General features: G+C 27.5%; 4 protein-coding genes across 4 annotated transcripts; 1 reads left to right on the top strand and 3 right to left on the bottom strand.

Moving 5' to 3' along the window:
- Positions 1-1,544: 1,544 nt before the first annotated feature.
- OCT59_004840 (uncharacterized protein) lies at positions 1,545-2,105 on the top strand (the record flags this gene model as incomplete). Its single annotated transcript, XM_066137973.1, has 3 exons — positions 1,545-1,554; positions 1,745-1,918; positions 2,014-2,105. 3 exons carry the CDS (start codon positions 1,545-1,547, stop codon positions 2,103-2,105), a joined length of 276 nt encoding a protein of 91 aa, XP_065997163.1.
- Positions 2,106-6,014: 3,909 nt separating this feature from the next.
- Positions 6,015-6,302, bottom strand: OCT59_004839 (uncharacterized protein; the record flags this gene model as incomplete). The annotated part of the gene is made up of 2 exons (XM_066137972.1): positions 6,015-6,148; positions 6,224-6,302. The coding sequence occupies 2 exons, from the start codon at positions 6,300-6,302 to the stop codon at positions 6,015-6,017; spliced, it is 213 nt and encodes a 70-aa protein (XP_065997162.1).
- Positions 6,303-7,570: 1,268 nt separating this feature from the next.
- On the bottom strand, positions 7,571-8,137 carry OCT59_004838 (uncharacterized protein). The gene has a single exon (XM_025321693.2). It carries the CDS (start codon positions 8,088-8,090, stop codon positions 7,749-7,751), a length of 342 nt encoding a protein of 113 aa, XP_025168152.2. The 5' UTR covers positions 8,091-8,137; the 3' UTR covers positions 7,571-7,748.
- A 6,510-nt stretch (positions 8,138-14,647) lies between these two features.
- Positions 14,648-15,070, bottom strand: OCT59_004837 (uncharacterized protein; the record flags this gene model as incomplete). The annotated part of the gene is made up of 1 exon (XM_025332719.2): positions 14,648-15,070. One exon carries the CDS (start codon positions 15,068-15,070, stop codon positions 14,648-14,650), a length of 423 nt encoding a protein of 140 aa, XP_025168151.1.
- Positions 15,071-22,525: the final 7,455 nt, after the last annotated feature.

Raw genomic sequence — 22,525 nt, 5'->3', positions numbered from 1 at the left:
ACTGTATATCGGAAAGTTTACATTAATTATTTTTAATATTATCCTCAATGTTTAATAAAGTAATATTGAATTGGCTAGTAAACTTTCATTTAAAAAATAACTATTAACTGCTTTGATCGGTATATGTAGATTTATAAAAAAAAATAAATTTGTAATTCTATTTAATATCTTTACTATAACCTGAAATCATCTATCCTAATCCTTAACCCTAAACCTACCCTCCTTAACCTAACCCTAATCCACTCCAAATAACACTACTCTTAAAGGTAAGGGGGGTAGTTGTTTTTTCTGCTTGTTACGCTTTTTAATTCGGCGTAACCAATTTTTCTTTCGTCTTTTAAGTTTAACCGAGTTGAGTTTTTCTTTCGGATTGCGGGTGCGCCGTAGGGATTGTTAACAAATCTTTCAGGTAGGTGATGAATCTGTTTAAACACCACTGGATTGGGTGTTCTGCGTAACGGCTGATCTATAAGAAGGTGCTTGGTACGCCCTTTACGGTGCTCCTGTTTAATGACACTACGTGTCAAAGTGTCAAACGGTTCCTTCTTTCTATTTGTTGGGGGAACGTACAACGTCGAAACGTAATGGTGAATATTGTTTATAATAAACTCGTCTAGTATGAATGTGTCTATCTGGGTGTATACGTTGTTGTTCTAATTGTTCTAATTGAGATTTTCCCATAACATCGTAAAGGTACGGGTTATGTTGTCCATCTGAGCTCCGGTAATTTTTGATCGAGACAGTATATCCGAGGCGGTCGGAGTGAACTTCTTTATTCTGTTTTCTTTTTTTTATACTTGTTCCTGAGATAATTTTATTCTTATGTTCATTATAGAAACGTGGATCATATGCTAAATTATGTTTACTATGAAACATCAATGTGTTGGCCGCAACGCCAACGGTTTTTCGACATTACGTAGGCAGCTGGAGCGACGCGGCTTTCTGCGCCACATTTGAGGTGAAAGCCTAGATAAATCACGTGTTCACCAGAACTGAACCGGATAATAGTTTTGGTTTTTCTGTTATTACTATTGCCGTTATCAAGTTTTTGGCGTAATTGGCGTAGACGATTAAAATATTTATCAACTACAGGCAAATTGTCGATTTAGAGAAAAAACGAGCGTGAGGTAGATCCCTAATAGGAATTGAAATTGGTGTGTTGGTGAGTTGTCACATGTAATGTATGGGTTGATTTGGTATCCGTGTGCGTATTACAGGACTTGTAAAAATTATTTCCTTTTTTAATACAAGCCCCTGAAATATATTAATTTAGTTGTAGCCTTTTTTAAAATTCTGAAGGCTGAAATTTCATCATTACTTCTTAAACTTATGTTATAAACAAAGCACAGCCGCTTTCTTATCTAAGGAAACAATGACCGGAGATGTCAATTTTTTTTTTAAAAAACAAAAACGAAATTAGTTAAGATATTCAACGCAGTAATACATAATTATTATTTTTAGTATGGTTTCTTGATGTATAGCATAATGATAATCGTCTATTTTAGACTTGCAAATTAATAAAATTAATAAGAAGAAAAAGAAAGATGAAACAAAGTAAATCTTTTGGTTGTTTTTTTTTCTTATAAAAGAAGTAGCTGATTTAAACCGAATTCAAAAAAAAAAAATAATAAACATTTATTTTAATTTTAATAAAAATCTAATTACAAGAAAATTTAAGTAATCATGAGTCGAATATTTATTTAGGCATTCGTTTTATTTGCTACGCTTTTTGCGGTCAATGCAGCACCACTTGAACTTGAAAAAAGAGAAACTCAATTTACACCATGTCCCGATTTTCCACCAGATGCAGTGGGACTCGATATAAAAATGACACCTGATCCTGTCGTTCTTGGAGCAGTAGAAACCTTTGACATTAAAGGAACAATGAAAAAAGATATTATCGCTGGAGATTGGCTTGGTATTGCATTCATCGATCTTGCTAAACAACTACCCATAGAATATCCCTTGCTTTGGATATTTGTACATTACCTGAAGTTACTTGTCCGATTACAGCCGGAACTGTATTTTCTACAACGCAGGAATACACTGCACCAGATGAATTGCCTGCAAAATACACTATTGCAGTTGCAATTGGACGTGGTTAATTAATTAATAATAACAAGAGGTCATTTTCATGGGGGAGCTTAACATGCTTTAAAAGATCTTTTAAGTGAAAGTTATTGTAAAAAAAAATGACTTCAATTTATAAATATACAAATTGTTGATCTCTCCTTTATAAATAAGCTTCGTTAAAATAAATAAATTTTTTAAATCTAGCTTTTTCTTAAATAAAATGAATAAACAAATGATTTTTTCTATTTATAATAAGTAAATTAAGTATAGAGAAATGGCAGATTTCAGTTTATTATAAGTTAAAATAGTAAAATAGTAAAATTTAAGGGAATTGCTAAACGTGGCCTGGGCAATTGTCGCCTGGGGGTTTTTTCAAATATGTCACATGATGTACAATATATAGAGTAAATTTATTAATCGGCTGACGGCTGATTTTTTATCTTAGCTAATTTTTTGATCAGCTAAACTTAAAATTTTATCGCAAAAGATATTTTAAAAAAAAATTTGCAAACATATTTATTCAAAATAATCTTATCTAATGAAATTTTATTTGCAAATATTAAAATTTAAGTTACACATTTACGATTTTAAAGAAAAAAATCACTGTATTTTAATGAAGTGGTACAAATAAAAGAAACAATAGCAATAAATAAAAAGATAAGTAAATTACAATGATCAAGAAAGATGCTAATAAAAAATGAAATAAAATGAAGTAATGGAAAGTAATATAAGATGAAAGGGAGTAAAAAAGAGTAGTAAGAAGTGATAGGAAACAAAAAGGAGAATATGGCATGATGGTAGATGAAGAGGAGTGATGGGAGACGAAATGGAGTGATGAGAAGATGAAGACAAAAAGGATTGATAGGAGACGAAAAGAAGTGATAAGAAGATGAAGAGGAGTGATGGGAGACGAAAAGAAGTGATGAGAAGATGAAGAGGAGATAGGAAATTGGGTAGCAAAAAATAATAATGGTAGGAAACCAAGTAAAAATAAAACCATGAAGTAAAAAAAAAATAAAGTTAAATATAAGATAGAAATGAAATAAAATAAATAAATAAACAATAAAAAATATACCTTTATTAGCTTTTTACTTCAAATCACCGGGGGTGATCATCACCGTTGGCCAGAATTATCAATTTTTTCTGGCACTATATTTTTTTAATGCTGGTCGATCGTCATAATTTTAGTCACCGGTGATCATCACCCCCCTGGTGATAGTTAGAAAAATTCCCTTTATTAATTATAGAATCAAAAGAACTAAAAGATATAAAAAAAATGAAATAAAATTAGTGAATACAAAATATGAAACAGAAACAAAATATAAAGTGAAAACAACTGAACAGAACTGGAAGGACTAAAGGATCTAAAAATAATGAAATAAAAATAGTAAGAAACAAAGTGCATGAAAACTATTTTTTAATAAAATTATTAATAAAAAACAGTTTCGCAATGTTTTCTATTAAAACAATTAAAAAATGGTGCGAAACTGTTTTTTTATTAAATTGCTTAATAAAAAATGTTTTCGCTGTTAAAATAATTGAAAAACGGTTTAAAATGTTTTCACGGTTAAATAATTAAAAAACATTTTAAAATGTTTTTTTTTTATTAATCACTTATTACATGTTAACGCAACATTCTTAAAAAATAACTAGGGTGGCGTCAGGAATCAAGTTGGCACGCCCTTTAATATTTTTTCAGTTAATATGTTATAATCTGTTTATGGATTTTTTTTCACTTTATTATCAATGCTCTCATCCGCTTTTAAGTATCTACATTTTATATTAAATTTGTCAGCAACATTTCCCTCTCCAACAAATTCATTAACATTAAGTTTGATACTTTTAAATAAATCATCATCGATCGTCTATGAAAAAATCTTAAAAAGATTCGATAATCGATTCCAATCCCTACTTGTGAAACACTTTTAAAATTGATTACATATTAGTAAAACAATAAGGTTACAAATTATCTATGAGAATTTTCTTATTTAATCGGAAATTGATTTTTGCAGATCAAATGAGTTACCACTCCGATGAATGAATTTTTCATAGAATTTTATTAATTTATCTATTCTTTTTTTAATAAATCATTGAAAAAATGGTAAAATTTTATAAATTTAGTACTACGAATGAATTGGGATTTACAGGGGCACACTTAAATAAGTTATACTATTTCACTAAAAATCATTTCACCAACAATCATACCGACAGTCATTTCACCGAAAATCATTTCATTTCACCGACAGGGTTATTTCATCGAAAATCATCTCATTTCACTGACAGGGCTGTTTCACCAAAAATCAATCTCTCCGAAAATCATTTCACCGAATTTTAATTTTTTACTGTAATTTGATAATCGATAACATAACCACAATTATTAATTTAATATTTAGTGAAATAACATAGTCACAATTATTAGTGAATTATTTATTGTAATAGAATTTTATTAATATACATAAAAAGAAATGTTATGTAATTAATCGTTTTTTACCACTCATAATTAAAGTGAGATGACAAAATTCTCTAATAAAGAAGACCTAAATTATTAGACTTTCTTCAAGAATAGCTCAATATTCATTTTAATTAATTTATATATTTTTTCATTTTAGCTATGGAATTTCTAATATATATACAAGTATTTTAATTATATAAGCATTAAATATAGTGATATTATGAAATTATATGTTAAATATAGAAAACGGTTTTACAATAAAAATTGCTTTATAATGATCTATTTTTTTTTTGTATTTTTTTTTATTAATGCTAGTACGTTTAAGATCCTTTTCTTGAAACAGCTTAACCTTAAAGCGGCTGTTTGAGAAAATTGAAGTTCCTACTTTTATGTTATAAAAAAAGAATTTTGATGCATCAAGTAATTTACAATAAAAATTTTTTGTTAATTATTATGAGAATTATGTATTTTATTATATCATGCAAATATATATAATAAATTTTATGGAATTAACAAGAGGTTATTGAAAAAATCAAAAACAAATTTTTAATATAGATAGAACGTGTGCACATTATCTTGTTATATTCAGCTTTCATGAGGTCATTTAATAATTTGAATACATTTATTAAAATTATTTAAATTACAAACGAAGAATTTTGTAAAACACTACTCTATCTAGTCTTAGTGTTTATATAATCCAAGATAAAATAATAAATAAATAAATATATGATAATAATTTAAAATATAAAAAAAAACATTGTTAAATGATTATTCAAAATCCATCTAAAAATATAAGATTTTTTTTTAAAGCAAACTAATTAATTAAGAACTTACCATCAGGAATTTTTAGTTCATCTTGTTATTAATAAATAATTACGCTTATCTTATCATTTTGTTACGTACATGATTACATACATGATCGTCATTTTTTTTGAAAAGAATCACGTTTTTTTTTTAATTTTCTTAAAAAAATATATATATATTAACCTGCAATCCGTAGAGAAACTAATTGCCAATACTTGATTTAAGCTTATGCTTAAGCCTACACTTAAGTATATGCTTTAAGCTTCAAGCTTCAAGCTTAATATAAAAATGCTGGAAAAGTTTAAGCTATATTTGGGCATCAAACTAACTATTGAATTTCATGGTTAGTACGATCAACAAATTTATTAAAAATTATGTACGATTAAAGCTTGACACATTATACAGGCTTTTCGGCATTCTTATCTCAAAGCTAATAAACTCGTTATTAATAAGGCGCACTACTGTATCATGATCATCATTTTACATTTTTCATTTTGGCGATGCATTACTTTTGATCGTCACTGTATTCACAAGTCAAGAAAGTAAATCGTATAGGTCAAGAATGCAATATTTGTATGATAGAAATATTTATTAATTAAAAAAAAATATAGATATAATTTCTTTACAGCGAAAAAGTAAAATAACTAATACATTCACTAATATTAAAATAATTTAACTCAAAAATTCAAATCATGCATATCATTCCATTACAATAAAGACCCATCATGCAATCCCCATTAAATTGACATGGTTGTCCAGCACTACAATCTCCACGGAAGCCACCAGGTGTACAACGTTTCATGAGGTGACTAGATCTAACTATAAATGAAAATGTTAAATGCATGAGAAAATAGAAAGATAAAAAATTATAAATAAAAATAATTAATCTCTTACCCACTTTGAGAGGCGATGCATGAACTGTCAAACCATGGATGGTACAAATAAGAACGATAAACAAGGAAATATATTTCATTGCAAAATATTGTTAGAGTTTGAGAATTTTTCTTTTTTTGTTCTGTAATATTTTTTTTGTTTTGCAATGTTTTTTTGTTCTGTAATGTTTTTTTTGTTCTGTGTTTTTTAATCAGTCCCTGTATATATAAGAAAAAGCATATCATTTATAGAAATCAAATGAAAATTTCATTAATTATTATGAACAAAGATTAACTAATTTTTCTCCATTTTACAAATTTTCTTCATCATTTGGATATTAGTAGAATTGAATTAATGTCAATGATGTTAAAAAAGAAATGGCTTTTTAAGGAAAAGAAATTACGGGCTAATGATTTGCGGCATTGTACAATATCTGTTCGCCGGATCTGAAAATTTACGACCGGATTTAACGGATGGACGGATTTCGGATCGCATCTCTATCTAAGACCACCAGATTCCAAAAGGATGTAAAAACTCAATAATTATTACTGTTATTTTTGTTATTACTACTTAATTCTGGTGATGAGTTACTGATGAGATAATGTAAACATATTGCTTGATCTCTAGCACAGTAAAAGCATTGTGTAAAAATTAAAAAAAATTATTTTATGACCTTGCGTTGCCAAAATATTAATATTAATGTAACTTAATTACCTAAAATATTGATACATATTACATCATAAAATTATTATAAATTGATTTATTAACTATCAAATTTACTTATATTTTGATATTCATCAAAATCTAAGTAATTACGTTTTTATCTAGACGGATAATTGAAAATTAATCACATTTGCTAATCTTATTATTGTCACCGAGACTTAACAGCGTTATATATGTTTTTGTTATTTTTATAGTTTAATGTGAAAAAATATTTGATTTATTACAGTGCGTAAACGCTTAATTGATTGATCGATGAATGTCGATTCTAATCTTTTCTTTGAAAAAAAAAAATTAATAAAACACTATCGTTCTTGGAATAAAAATATCTTGTTTTAATATGTTGATGCAAGTCTAAGGAATTTAGGGGATTAACAAATCACAAACTGACATAAAAATTTGTTTTTCGCAATCATGGTTTAAAAAAAAACATTTATTAATCAATTGTATAATATTCATGATAATCCTAAAAATACTAAATATATCGAAAATTCGAAAATGAATTTGAAATAATTCTAGTATTCACTTTTCTTATTTAGATAAGAAATAAAAAGTCAAAAAAAAAATGAATGTGTCATTATTAGACGTTAAATACACGTTTATTGTTGATTTATTTTTCATACTCTTTATAAATCTGTGATAGTTAATAAAAAATAAACAAAATAAACAAAATATATTTTTATTCAAATAACGTACATATTGTAACAAGGTCTTTTATATAATAGTTTTGATATTTAAAAAAATACAAATTACTTAAGATAATTAGATAAGAATAATAATTACTAAGAATTAAAAAATACTCTCAAAAATAAAAATTTTGATAAACTTAATTACTGTAACACAAAGGTAGATTGCTAGGATCGATTGTGCAAACTTCGGTTGAGAAACAGCAGCCATCACCGCAAGGTATATCACTAGTGGTGCATGGAATGTTGCATTGGTGATCATTAATACAAGACGTATAATCAGGACAACATCCATTAGAACATTGAAAATATCCGAGATCACATTGAACCTGTCTTTCAATCAAAGATTCCAAAGATGATTTGCCCTTAGGAATTGTTGCTCCTCTAAACGTAACGCCTCTTTTCCAATTAGTTGGCGTAGCAGAAGCGATTGTACTGAAGGCTACGACTGCGAGCACAAGTATTAAAATAAATTTGTTCATGATAATGTTGATATTATTTGGAAATCAAAGTTAAATTATCATAAAATATGGAGCTAGGGAATTTAATACGCGTATTTATAAGTGGAGAGCTGAATGAGCTAGGCGAAGTTTTGTGTACAGTTATTATACCAAACAAATGCATCATAAAGTTTAAAGACAATACTTATAGAATGAAAGATATTTACACAGTCTCGAATTGGTATGCGTAATAAAAAAGTTTCTTTGTGTGTAATCTGATAACGGTGGTGTTTCAAATTAAATAGCAAGTTTATGAATTTACTGTCTTTCTCACAAGGGATTAATGCCAAGAATTCATGATCCTTAGATCTTCATCATTTTACTACGTTACAATACATTACATCTCACCGTTTAAGTGAAGTACTAAGCATAAATATTCCTGTGTAATCGTAACTAATATGACTTACATTTTTAAATTGAAGCAACAAACGCGATATACTGTATATTACTTCTAAATTATTTGAGATTTTCCTAATGTCAATTCATAGATTTACTTACTTTATTAGCAAATTTTCATAAACGCTTGTGTTACAGTATCTTATTACTAATTTGTCATTAAAAACAAGACAATCAATCATAAATTGTATCATTAAAATGGTTTAATCTCATAGTAGATAGATATTTTAAGAATTTAATTTTGGAAATTTTTTTATTTGATTTTTTTTTTTCGAATTGTACTAAAAAAAGATGTATTAACTATATTAGTTCATATTAGTTCAAAATGTCATTTCAACCTATATCTAAGTGACACAGACAATAACAATCAAGAAAATAATCCATCATTAAATGAACTTCTTAAACTGACTTATGTTTAGGTAATAAAAAGGTTGTGTGAAACCTTTTTTTTATTTATGTGAATTTATTTACATAATTAGCTAACATTATTTATTGTAACATTATAACTCACCCATTTTTGATCAGATGCAACCAATCATTTTTCTTTATAAAATAAGATTTCTTCATTCCCTAAAATATTTATCATTGATGAAAAAATGCTTAGGATTTGTGTTATCTTTTTTTTTTTTTTCACAAGCACATTTTTTTTGTGTTAATGTTACATAGTACAATAAGGGATAAATTATAAATTTTTTAAGATATTCATTTATTGATTTGTTCGTATTATGTCTATTGTCTAAATATTACTTGTGTATTAAAAGTTTTATTTACGGTGTAATGACTCCGATGCACAAAAAATTATAATCGCCAAGACAACCGTACTAAAAAAATTTTTTGAGTTACATCGTACAAATAAATATAGTTTTCGATCAAAGTTTAATTGGAGCGGTATTTATGCGTAGGAAAAAAAAATCCATGAATTTTTTTAAAGTTCCGATAGCCCCTTAATATTCTTTCATATTTTACTACCACAATCTAATTTTATATACATCTTACGTAGACATAATTCTTTTTTTGAATTAAATTAAAAAATATTGTCATCTTTAAAATCCGGTGAAACCTTAAATAAATGTCTGCTAACCATATATGAATAAATAATGAAATATCGTGGTCAGCCGAAATTTGAAGTACAAGATCCAAATTTATATATATTTTTTTTTTTGCGGCATGTTGTTCAAGAATTGCATATCATTACTATATTTTAATAATTAATTAAAAATATTAGATGCATGAAAATGTTTCATTAACAATATCTGTCTGTTATCTTAAAGAACAATTGTCGAATTTCAAAAGTAAAAGAGGAAAAATAGAATCATTGCAACGAACAATTACTTAGTCTTAAATGATCCATATATGTCAAGTAATTAAAATTTAAAAATTACAAAATTTTTTTTTTAAAAAAAAACGGACTGCCGATCGCACCTTATAAAAAAAAAAGAAAAAAAATCGACTGAAAAGAATATTCTTTTCATAATATTATTAACATTAAAACTATGAGGAGTTAAATTAAATTATAAACGCAGATAAATCAAAAGCTCACGTTTTTAAAAATAAATAAGATACCTTATAGTTCCAAAATTAAACATTATTCAATATAAGCTTCTGGCCAGATTTATGCTAAATTATGTTTCCTGGCCGAAATTATGCGCAAAATAGTAATTTTGCAAGCGTACGGTAATTACGCTTAAAAATTAAAATTTTATTGACACGATTAAAATATGTCGCCTAGAGAAAATATCAAACATATTAGCATCATATTATAGAATGGATCCAGAATGCCAAATTAATTCACGAATGCCTACTTTATTATGAAGATATAATATATACCAGTAACGAAACGACTCACATAATCATAATGTTAACATTTAGAACATGATGTCGTAAATTCTCTTTCACAATAATACAATTTATTTTCAATACTGAACATGTTTTGAAATTTAAAAAGGATTCAAATTTTAATTAATTCTCATTTATTACTGCGCCATTTACTAAGCGATTACTAGTAACTCTAATAATATAGTTTCCCATGAATCAATGTTTTGTAATTCGTAGGTATCTATTTAGATTCAGGTGTAATAATACATTAATAAAATTTATATGTTAAAGAACAAAATTTGTTCTATTTTTATTTGGTACCTAAAATGTTACTTTGGGAGTAACCAGATTAATTATATAATATCGCGAGATGCGTAAGAAATTTTTTGAAATTTGATTCTGCCCTATTTGCAATTTAACGTGATGATCCTTTAAATAGGTTCCAAATATCTTCTTTCGTATATAAAAGATAACATACGAAAATAAATTATTGATAAATAATTAAGCTTGATGTGTAAGTTAAGCTATTTATTCACATTTGCACTTATTAAAAAAAAAATATCACAAAAAGACTGAAACTTTTATATATCAAAATGTGGCTAAGGGTATTGCTAAACATCGCCTTTACCAGCATTAGGATGGATTTTGGGCGGAGTTACATTCATATTTTTAATTCTGCCCCAAGTTCCATCCTAATGCTGGTAAAGGCGATGATCGTCCAGGCGATGTTTAGTAATTTTATTTTTCTTACAATTAATAAATTTACATAAATTAATTTGACAATGAATATTAAATCATTTATGATTTCTTGCAGCCAAAAATGACAAACATTCTACCGCGATAAGATTGTAAAACGGAGGTTAATATATCTTTTTAAAGAAAGGATCAAAACAATAATATCTTTTCTAGGATCTAGGAATAGAATTTAGTTTCTTAAAATCGAAATATAAAAACTTTTTATTAAGATAATTAATAGATTCTGGATTGTAAAATGATTATAAGGATGGAATGGTGCCTCTATAAAAAAGTCGATCCCGTTTAATATTCCGGCATATTTCCAGAATTAATAATCTTATATCACGGAATTTATCGAGAAATAACGGATAAAATTTTTTATACGTGATATAGGGGTCGTCTAAAGCCGTGTTCTATCACGTGACTTGTAAAAATTTATTTTTTACAAATAAAACTTTTTCGCCAATACATAAAACTTTCAAGTTACACATAGTATGTGTATTTTAGCCTGCTGTGCAAGTTTACTTAGTGCGCAACATGGGGTTTTGAACACCGTTTTTGACTTATTTGAATTTTTTCATTTTCGTCATCCATTTTTGGATATGATCGACAAAGATTATTCATTCATATGTAAAGTCAAAAACAGTGTTTAAAACCAGCTTTTTTCACTAACAGCTAAGTAAACTTGTAAAGCAGGCCAAAATACACTTATTCTATAACTTTCATACTTACATTAATCTTAGTTCATAAAAAAATGGCTTATTTATAAAATGTCAAGTCACATGATCGAACACGGCTTTAGACGACCCCGTGATATAGTAACCGTCAATTCAAAACAATATTACATATCTGAATAAAACATGTTGAATTTAGGTTACGTGGCAGTATGGCCATGTGAGTTTCTACAAAACAAAGCGGATCGGGAAACATACCATATCCCGATTCTTTGAATGACAGCCAAAATTGTAATTTCATTTAAATGATTTTACTTCTTTATTATAATTAGTATCATATAGATCTTTTTTACGCCATACGCAATCGTATCATGATCAGATTTTTACTTTACGAAACAATACCATACACCTTTTTTATCTTCCAACATTTTTTACGCCATAACGTAATCGTATCACAACGGATAGAACATACCTTTTTATCTACAAGTACTACGTTTTTCTTTAAAAGGAAAGTAAACGATTTATTACTCTAAATACTATTCGAAATATTTTAAGCAATATAAATTTATTTTTACCAATTATTTTATCCCTTTATTAATTAAAAATATTTCGTTTGAAAATCACATTGTACACACTTCATTTTAGACTATGCCAGCAAATGTTTTATGAAAAATTACCAACCGATGAGAACGAAATTTTTTGCATATCTGATTATAACATCGTTATCTATGTTCTTTTATGTTGTTATTATATATTGTAGTGTCAAAGCAAGTTTATGCATCCCGAATATGATAGGCGTTCATTATTTGTAAAAATAAGTATTTTATAAATCAAAGTTCCGTGAACTCTTATGCTCGGAGGACGTTGTCCGAATAATTCAGTTTGTTCATAATCATGAGTGCGACTACCGTAAATATTAAAATTTAATTGGTAAAATAATTTGTAGTAAAATATGCAAATATAAACGATTTTCTGTAATTTTAAAATCTGATTGGATGATCTTAACATTATTATTACACCAAATTTGTTAAAATAAAGACTACTCTATAACATGATCGTCAAAACAATGTATTAAAAAGAGTTAAATAATTCTGAATTAAATTTTCCATAAAAATTTTAATTTGCCAAAAAAAAGGAGGGAGTTACATATTGTTTGTCATTTACTAAAGATAGTATAGTCATATGAAAAGAAAAGAAAAATTTTGAATTAATTTGAAATCTAGTAAAAAATAATAACAAATATATGCATGCAACAAAGATCAAATTTGCCTAATATGACGTTATGAAACTCTTATTTACGCCATACATAAAAATCACCAACAGATGCTGCAAAATTGATGGATACCTGCTGATACCTGTTTTATTATCAGCATGTAACTTTTATGAATTTATGGAATTTATGGGTAATTTACTTTTAATCTAGACCTCATTAGTCCGGCATTTCACACAAATTGCAAATTTGCTAAAATTTACTTTTTTCGTTCATACCATTTATTTAGATGTGTTACAAAATCGCGCATAACTAGCAAAATTTACCTTCGTTACAAAAACAAAATTTTTATACTCACAAAATTCATCTTTTAGCGCCGTAAAAAAAAAAATCATCGACGAGTTCAGTTGACCTTATCATAGAGCAAAGTTAAATTGGCGTTCTTGGTTTTTTGAAATATGTATTTTCGTTTTCTATTTATTTTCTTGTTGTTCTTTACGATATATTTCTTTTTAGAATAATTTAGAAACAACTCTTCTTGAAATATCTCAAAGTAAGAATATTATTATCGGCTTTGGACAATAACTTCTATTTTTCGTGTTATTTATTTTTTGGGATTGCTTGTAAGTTTTGGATAATATTGTCTATTTTTGCTCTATCTTGGGTATTTTCGTTTGATCCTTGATCTTTGGTGTTATTTTCCTTCTTTGGTTATTTTTAATTTTTGATATTTAATTATTTTTAGTGTCTTTATTGATGGGATTTAATCACCTTCGTATGCAAACGGATCGGCATACACGGGATTTCATGACTTTTCATTAGGTGAATTTGCAGATCGATTTATTCTTTTTTTTTTTGGTCCAACTCTTCTTTTTTCTTCTGTAGTTTCTTATGAAGATATGAACATTAGCTTAAAATTTCTTTTTATCACTTCTACTTTTATTCAGGCCTTTAAAATTTTACAGTGTTATCACGTGATAGACCAGGTTCGGGTTAATATTGATCATCATTGTTTACTCCCACGGAAAAGTATTTTAAGTCAGATTTGGGATAGCACCAAATAATCACATTAAGCAACAATTATTATAATGATCATTGACTTTATACTAAATGAATAAACAGGAATTACTTTTACATATATGGCAATAAATTTGAAATTTCTGAAATAAAATATATCTACGTAACGTGTAACACGTTATTTCAAGTCTATTACGTGTTGCTTTAAAATAATTTGATCGGTAGATAAGTTAATGTTTTTTGTTAACTTTTTTTTTATAGAAATTGTCTTGAAGGTTCAATCACCAAAATATTTCATGAAAATGTTATTAATCGAGGTTACTGACAATTTATCATATATATCGATTTATTTTATCTTTATATTCCAAAGAATTAGAGTATTTTTTTTTAATTCATTATATAAGAAACTAATTATAAAAATATTTTGATCAATCCGTTAAATGATAATATAAACAAAATAAATAAATTTATTTATTTAAATAATACATATCGTATTGCAAAATAAAATCAGTAACATTTAATAAAAGAAATACATGATATAACTAATTTAATGAAATAAAAAAAAAGTACATGATTAATGAAAAATAAAAAAATTCTTAAGCTAAATAGTAATAATTAGAATAATCCAATAACAAAATCAAAAATTAGTCTTCCAAAAAAATAGACTGTGAGTAGAGGTAACTGCACATCGTTTAACATTTTGAAGTGCATTTATTAGGATATGAGCAAACGGAATAATTTGGGCAACATCCACCGTAGTTGTCATAACACCAATGATATCCGTATAGGCACTTGTTGTTCTGTCTTTCCACCAAAGATCTTTTCTTATTACTGCTGGAATGTGGTACTCTATCGATTGGATCGCCTCTTTTCCAAATAGTAGTTGGTACTTCATCTCTTTTCTGATTGTCGCTGACTGATGGTACTCTACTTATACCATCTCCTCTTTTCTGATTATCGACGACTGATGGTACTCTACTTATACCATCTCCTCTTTTCTGATTATCGACGACTGATGGTACTCTATCACTTGGGTCACCTTTAGCTGGCGTAGAAGCAACGAATGTACTGAAGGCCAAGATTGCGAGTACAAGTAATACGATAGAGAATTTCATGATGATATTTGATTTTTTTGAAAACAAAAAGTTGTTTCTTTGAATAATCGTGGAAATTTGTAGAATTTTAGAATTGTTTGGAAATAAAAGTTATTTTCTTTGAAATTATCGTGAAATAACTGAAGGTAAAGTTGGGAATTTGACGCGTTATTTATAACGAAATGAATGAGCCGATGAATACCAAAAAAATGTAAATAAAGAAATTCTCAAAAGAATGTTTTCGAAGACAATACTAAATGAATGAAGTCTAAAATTAGTATATATGTGTAAAAATAATTTGTTGTGTTGACGGAGTTACGGAGCTTTTATTTAAAATAACTTATTTTCGCAAAGATTTGACGCCAATTTTCTTGATTCCCGATTCTGTTTCATTTTACAACGTTACAATTAGGGTTCTGCAAGTTCCTTCATGATGTATAGTAAGTAACACATGACATGATACCAAGCAATAATTGTGCTCGGCATTTACGAAGTCTTAGTTACAATTTTATATTATAATTAGAACGTATATGAAAATAGATAACGATAAAAAGTTCGTCAGGTACGGGAAGATAATTTATGAAATAGTAACTTTTTATTATTCATTTTTTTTTTTTGATGTAAGAAATTAAATTTAATTTCAGTACCAGAAATAAATTGCATTATTATAAAGTATGAAAGGCTAGTATCGTAATTCTAAAATTTCAAATTATGTGAGTACAAAACGGATTGTTTCATAATTGTATTCCAACTTCTTTCATTTTGTATTTGTAAAATCTGATTGGAAAAGTCCTAATTTGTCAAGATAATGACTCTTGATGATCATCAAAACATGTACTAACAAGTTAAAATTAAATTGAAAAAAGAAGGATATTTGAATTATTTGTGGAATATGAATGTAAACAAATAAATTGTCTTTTGATTTGTTTAAAAATAGACAATTAAAGTACTTCAAAAATGTAAAAAAGTGGATCAAACAATCGTTTATTTAAATCTAGTAAAAAAATGTAATAAAGATGGAATTACGTTATACAACTAACTCCTTTGTATCATATTTTTTTTTTGATGAAAATAGGAATGATCGGTCAATCTCAATATTTACGCCATACATTAAAATCGGCAAAACCTTTTTGTCAGTGGTACAATACATGCATTATAATGAATTTCACTAAAAAGGAAGCAAAATTTAATAAATAACATTCTATTATTATTTGTGTCAAATATTTCAAAGAATGTTCTATTTTTAGGGAAGAAGCGAAATGTAACCTATAAATTTGGTTTCAATTCTTCACCACATGAGAAAAACGCAACCTGTTTTTTACTGAATTAATTTTCAGTTATCATGAAAAACTATTAAGAAATCTAATTTAAGCCGTTTGTTGAAATTTATCACAAAAAAAACCACAAGAAAAACATGTAATGTATGTAATGTAACGCCAGGACTTTTTAATCGATACAATAACCAAATGATTGGCAATCATGTGATTTTTACGAGAACATAAGATTTTCTTTGTGATTTTGCATTATCTTACATACTGTAAATCAGTGATGTGCATTAATAGTATAAAAATTTGGGTTTTATTAGAAAATTATGTTCCAAAGGTGCTTCCAATAGTGCTTTCAATCTTCCAAGAGCTGTACATTACACATTATTTTTCTTGTGTTTTTGACCTTTTTTTGTGTTTTTTGTCACCATCTTACGTGGACGATATCAATTTCAACCATTTTGAAAACAATATCAAGTACCAAGAGTGTTATTAGGGCATTACTTCAATTTAAAATGTATTTACTACTATTATTATTTGTTAATATACCGTATATCTTTTTGCATAGTTCGTAACATGTTTGATTAGTAGAATTATTTTTAATACTAAAATTTTAAAAAAGTTAAAAATTAAATACAAAAAAAAAAGAGATATAGGTCCACAAATACGAAACATCAACTAGTTCACCTTATTGTATAAAATGATGTTCGATAACAGTTGTAAATTATTACTGCATAAGACTGAATAAAAATTAAATGATTCATCGTAATATCATCAAATGTTACAAAGGTAATAATAGCGTCACTGAATTAGGATTCATCAAGGGCGTAATATTAAGAAACAGACTTTTATCTCAACTGACGTTGCTATCAAATCATTTTACGTTAAATTTTAATCAAAGGTTACCTAGACGTTCAATCATTTTCCTCCGCTTTAATCGTTTCTGTATTAGACAATAAGTTAGCCTTAAAGCAAATACTTTACAGAGTATCGTGCCATTTTTTACTCGCTTCCTATTATTATAACATTAACTGAAACTGAACTCCAGCATGTACCGTACATAAATATATTGGTGAGTTATACTCAATAATCAGTGAATTGATCATTGAAATGTCCCATATATATGTCCTTCACAAGAATGGAAATTCTACACGTATTCATGAAAACAAAATGCTTATATAACTGGAACAGATGTGTACATAAGGGCGTAATATAGAATCAGGCAATGCAAAATTATTACGGCAGCGAAAATAATAAATTATGCCGCCATAATACTGTAATGCCGAATTACCACGTAATGTCGAATTATCAAATTGTCGAATAGCAGTTATTTGTTCTCATATATAGAACAGGTGCAGATTTCTGGTTTAAATGTCATCGTTCTTATGTCAGTAAGAAATTGAAAGTAAACATTTGGGATCAAAAGAAAATAAAGGTAAGTTCTGTAAAGAAGATAAACCGTAGACATCATGATTAATTACTGATAGACTTTTTATCTTATCCTTCTAACTAAAAATCCTGAGAGATATGGAAGATGCAATTAGGTATTTTCTGAAGTTATGAATCGGGTATGATTATCCGTCTAGCTATGGTCACTGAATTGAATCAATCATTAATTATTTTAATATTTCCAAAAAACGCTTGGGAGGGATCAATGGAGATGCTACAAGAAGAGTCGTATACTATGTAGATATCAAGGAGATTAATACGTATCGCAAAATGGGACATTTATTATCATCCAATCAAAAGTCTTGATAGAGACCAAATGAATACGGGAGTAGGTATAACAATCGTGCTTTTAGTTCTTAGTAGGATTATTTTCTTATTTTGTGCGGACAAATAATTGTTGGATTCAATTGCTTCGTCGTTATTTCCCCCTTTTTTATTTACCAGAGTGAAGTTATCTTTGTGGTGACTTGGTTTACAGTTTTATATTTGTATTGCTTTCGATTCTATCTTTGTAATCGTTACTGAAACGTTCTTCTCTCTGTGAAATAAAAATAAAAAAAATAAAAAAATATTTAACATGTACGCTCCCAACTCGCACGACGGATGTTAATTTACCGTATCACAAGATATTGATGATCGGGCTTACATACGTTGGGTATCATCTAATTTCCTTCACTCTTCATAACATCCCGAATTCCAACAGATGCAAACAACCACGTGAGTTGGATTAGTAAATTTCTTTTTATTATTTCCTCTCACTTTACGGGATTACGCAATTTTTGTTGCTCTTTGAATTGGTTTCATAAATTTCAGGTTTTTGGGTTTCATATATAATGCGTAGGCGTACTTTGCTATGAAATCTGGCTACAAAGGATTAATGAGAAATTATCCTAGAGTGCCTTAGTTCATTTCAGAATTAATTGATAAAAATATTATTTAATATATTATCTATACTTTAGTTTAACAATAGAGATAAAGAAATATTTATTACTAATTATGATATCAATAAATTCTAGAAGTATATTTTCAGATTTCCTAGTAAGAAATAAACGATATTAAACTATTTTTAAAATGCGGAATTCATGTGTTTATATTTCTTAGTTCTGGAATGATATAAAATCCCAAAAGTGTTTCTATGGAAATTATATATTTTTATCAATAAAAAACTTAAAACTTTTCAAGCTTTTAAACAACAGAACATTCATTTAGAATAGTTAGTAAAGTTGAATAATATTTTTATACCAATAATCAGTTCTATAGTAGTAAAATTTGTCTGTAGCAATTCATATTTTGTAAAAGAAATTAGAAATTTGTCTTTATTTTAAAATAAAATACACAATTATTATCTCGTCTATGTTTAGCTTGGTTTAAAATAATATGACTTATCTAGCACACATGTAATAATAATAACTTGAGTTCAAACTCGCGTTCAAGATCATAACTCAATCACGTGATCTATAGTGCCGGTCAATTCGTGCCAGGCAAAATTATGCTCACGCTTCAAATCTTGAGTCAAAAAATTTCTTGGCTCGTTGACTTTCCTGGCTCGTATATTATAATATTAAGTAATATCAAAAAGAATTAAAAGAATTTCAGATTTAGTATTTTAAAATTCTTTTTGCCATCATGACGAAATATTTTACTGTATCAGGTATATACAGAAAAATGAAAATTTTCAATTTATGCGCAATGTTAAAATAATTTTCTTTGCAACATGATATTTGTAAATTTTAATCATAACAAGTTTCAAAGTCGTCTGATAATGAAAAATACTTTAAAATAATTCATCAACTAACTAACTATTAGAGGTCCTTGGTATCTTACCCATCCGTCTGTTCATGTGTAACCCTTTATAATAAATTAAATTTATTATTAAAATTTTTATATTTGAGAGACTATAATATTAATCAGATATCAGCAGCAGATTTAACAATGAAGTTTATTACATGTTATTTAAATAAGATTTTTCTTAAACAACTATTTTTTTTGAAGCGTATATTCTCTCTAAATGAGTCGCTAAGAACCACAAAAATTTAGATTCTGGTTACATTAATTTTATTTGTATCTCAAATACTATCATCAAGACATAACTATATATCATTTATTAGGAAGAAAAGTTTTGCGTTTATTTTCATGCTGGGACCAATTTACTTACTGGTATACATATTCTTTGAAATTTTATAATTAGATCGTTTATGTGCGTTTAACATTTTGTATCATTTGACAATCTTCATACATTATCAAAAAATGGTGGATATAATTTATGGATAAAACAAAATAAAATGGTTTTACTTATTCATATACGGTTAATGTATAACAATCTACATTATGGTAGATCGGTTAAATTAAGATTTTTATAATTATGCTTAAATATCTGTACTCAATTTCGTGCGTGAATAAAAAAATTACACAAACAATTGATCGTCAATGTTGACTAGGTTAACTAATGTAAGACAAATCGGTAAAAATAAAAGGTGGGGTTTTCGTACTTCAAAAACAAAAGTTACACAGTATAGATCATCTTTTTAACTATTATATTTTTAAAGAAAGTAACGCATCACATTATAAACAACATTGGCAAAAAATAGTATATGTGAAAACTAAAAAATACAAGAATGTAGAAAACGAATAACTTAGGATCGAAATTTGATGATCGTTTCATCGATCATATTACTCATGTGATGACATCTATTTGATAGTAAAATATTTTTTAGTACAAATACCGTTAATTCAATTTGACTAGCTCTAGAACCGTCGACAACAAATATTGTTTTACGTACGTAACATGTTTTCTTTAGTAAAATCATTTAGTGAATCATTTACGAAGAAATAAAATAAAAACATACAGAATTAGTGAAAAGAATAATTGGTATCTAAAAATAAATGATCGGCAACGGTGACAAATAGTCTTGGGGAACTATTGTAGTATTCTCTTATTCGTAAGGCTGAATAGCATTAGTTTTTTAATCTCTAACTACATTCATTGTATTGTAATGTATTGTAACGTTGTAAATGAAGAAGATTTTTGGATCACAAAGATTTGACGTCCACTCTTCGTGAAAAAAAACTATGAATTATACAAATTCGCGGATTTAGGTTTGACGCGCCACTTCGTAACTTACACACATACTAATTCAAGATATATAAATATTTCATATTATACATATTTCTTCATTAACATTTTATTTATTCTATATTATGTTGCATAGATAAAAATTATTAATGAAGGTCAAAAAACAAATGTAATGCCAAGAGTGATAATTTGAAAAAAGAGAACGAATCTGTTTAAATGGAAGATGACGATTCAGAGTATGATGGATTCAGATGAACTGAAAGAAGAAACCAAAATTTACCAGTCAGAATTGCAAAAAATCAAATTAATTTTGTGATCGCGTGAAATATAAAGTTTAATCAATTATTACAGACAAACAAATGAATGTTAGCGTACCTTTTAAGGAAAATCTCAAACCACTAACTTTCTTAGAAAAGAATCTAGTTTTCACAATTGAAATGTAACATTTACTTTAGATTTAGGTCGTGTTACCATCGATTTTAGACGATTGGATAGGTAGTAACAGAAAAATAAATAAAGATCGGTTAACAATCGATAAGGTAATTTAGAATGTGTATATGAAAATAGTGGACAATCAGTAATTAATCATATAAAAATAAGTAAACACGAAAAAGTTTCAATAAATAATAATGAACAATGCAATAAAATAAGACAGATTGTTTATTTATGAAAAGTCGGAAACAAATCGGCAGGATTTATTTATTCACAAATAAAATACAATATTACTGCCTCTTTCGGCGCTCTGTAATATTCGTATATTTATTTCTCTATCAAATAAAACCATACATACTTTCCAGGAATCAGCTCTTATATATCATTCAAAATCCGGTACGAATTCGCCCGTCGAACAATTTTGCCATCCAGCCAATTTTGCCTTCTGGCCAAATTTGCCGATCGGACAATTTTGCCCAGTGTAACACCTGAGCCCATAGAGAATTATGTTTGCCACCTCAGGTATTAACAAAATGACTCTTTATTAATAATATAAATAAATACAATAATATGCTTGGTTTAATAACATTAAGTACTAAAATAAATAATTCATGACAAAATTCGTCCAATTTTCTCTCTCTCTCTCTCTCTCTCTCTCTGTCCTTTCCAAAAGGTGATCTTCACGCCCTTTTATGTTTGTTTTTGTGTAACTAAATTCATAATTTCGATTCATGGATTTAAATTATTAAAGTATTTCCATTGTTTTAAAGTATTTCCATTATCTTAATTTTGTATCCATTTGATCATCATGAACTCCTGAATTATGATTTATAATATTAACGTAGTGATCAACAAATTAATCACTTGACACCTCAGATCACTTGATTTCATTCAATTTAGTATCTTTCGGATCCTCATTTATCCTTAAATCTCGTGACTAATAGTTTAAGGTCATCACGGACCAATTACCTTAATCCATGTGATTATTAGTTTAACGACTTCTCGGTCCAATTAAAATAAAAATAAAAATAAGTTAAAATTTTATACACTAAGACTAAATGTAATACTGCGCCTCACAATTAATAAATTTACTAGATATACTACGGCATTACAACTATCCCCCGCATAAAAATTTAATGCCCACATTAAATTTATTCTAAGAATCGAACTCGTGTCTCGAAGTGGTAGGTGCGAATTATACCACTAAATCAAGCATGCATTGTCACTTGACTCAGCTGTGTTTTAAATATTCCTTTT

Source organism: Rhizophagus irregularis, chromosome 13, assembly GCF_026210795.1.
Source record: "Rhizophagus irregularis chromosome 13, complete sequence".
NCBI classification, from domain to species: domain Eukaryota; kingdom Fungi; phylum Glomeromycota; class Glomeromycetes; order Glomerales; family Glomeraceae; genus Rhizophagus; species Rhizophagus irregularis.
The sequence above is the reverse complement of the archived record's forward strand: the minus strand, read 5'-3'. Positions and strand labels throughout refer to the sequence as shown.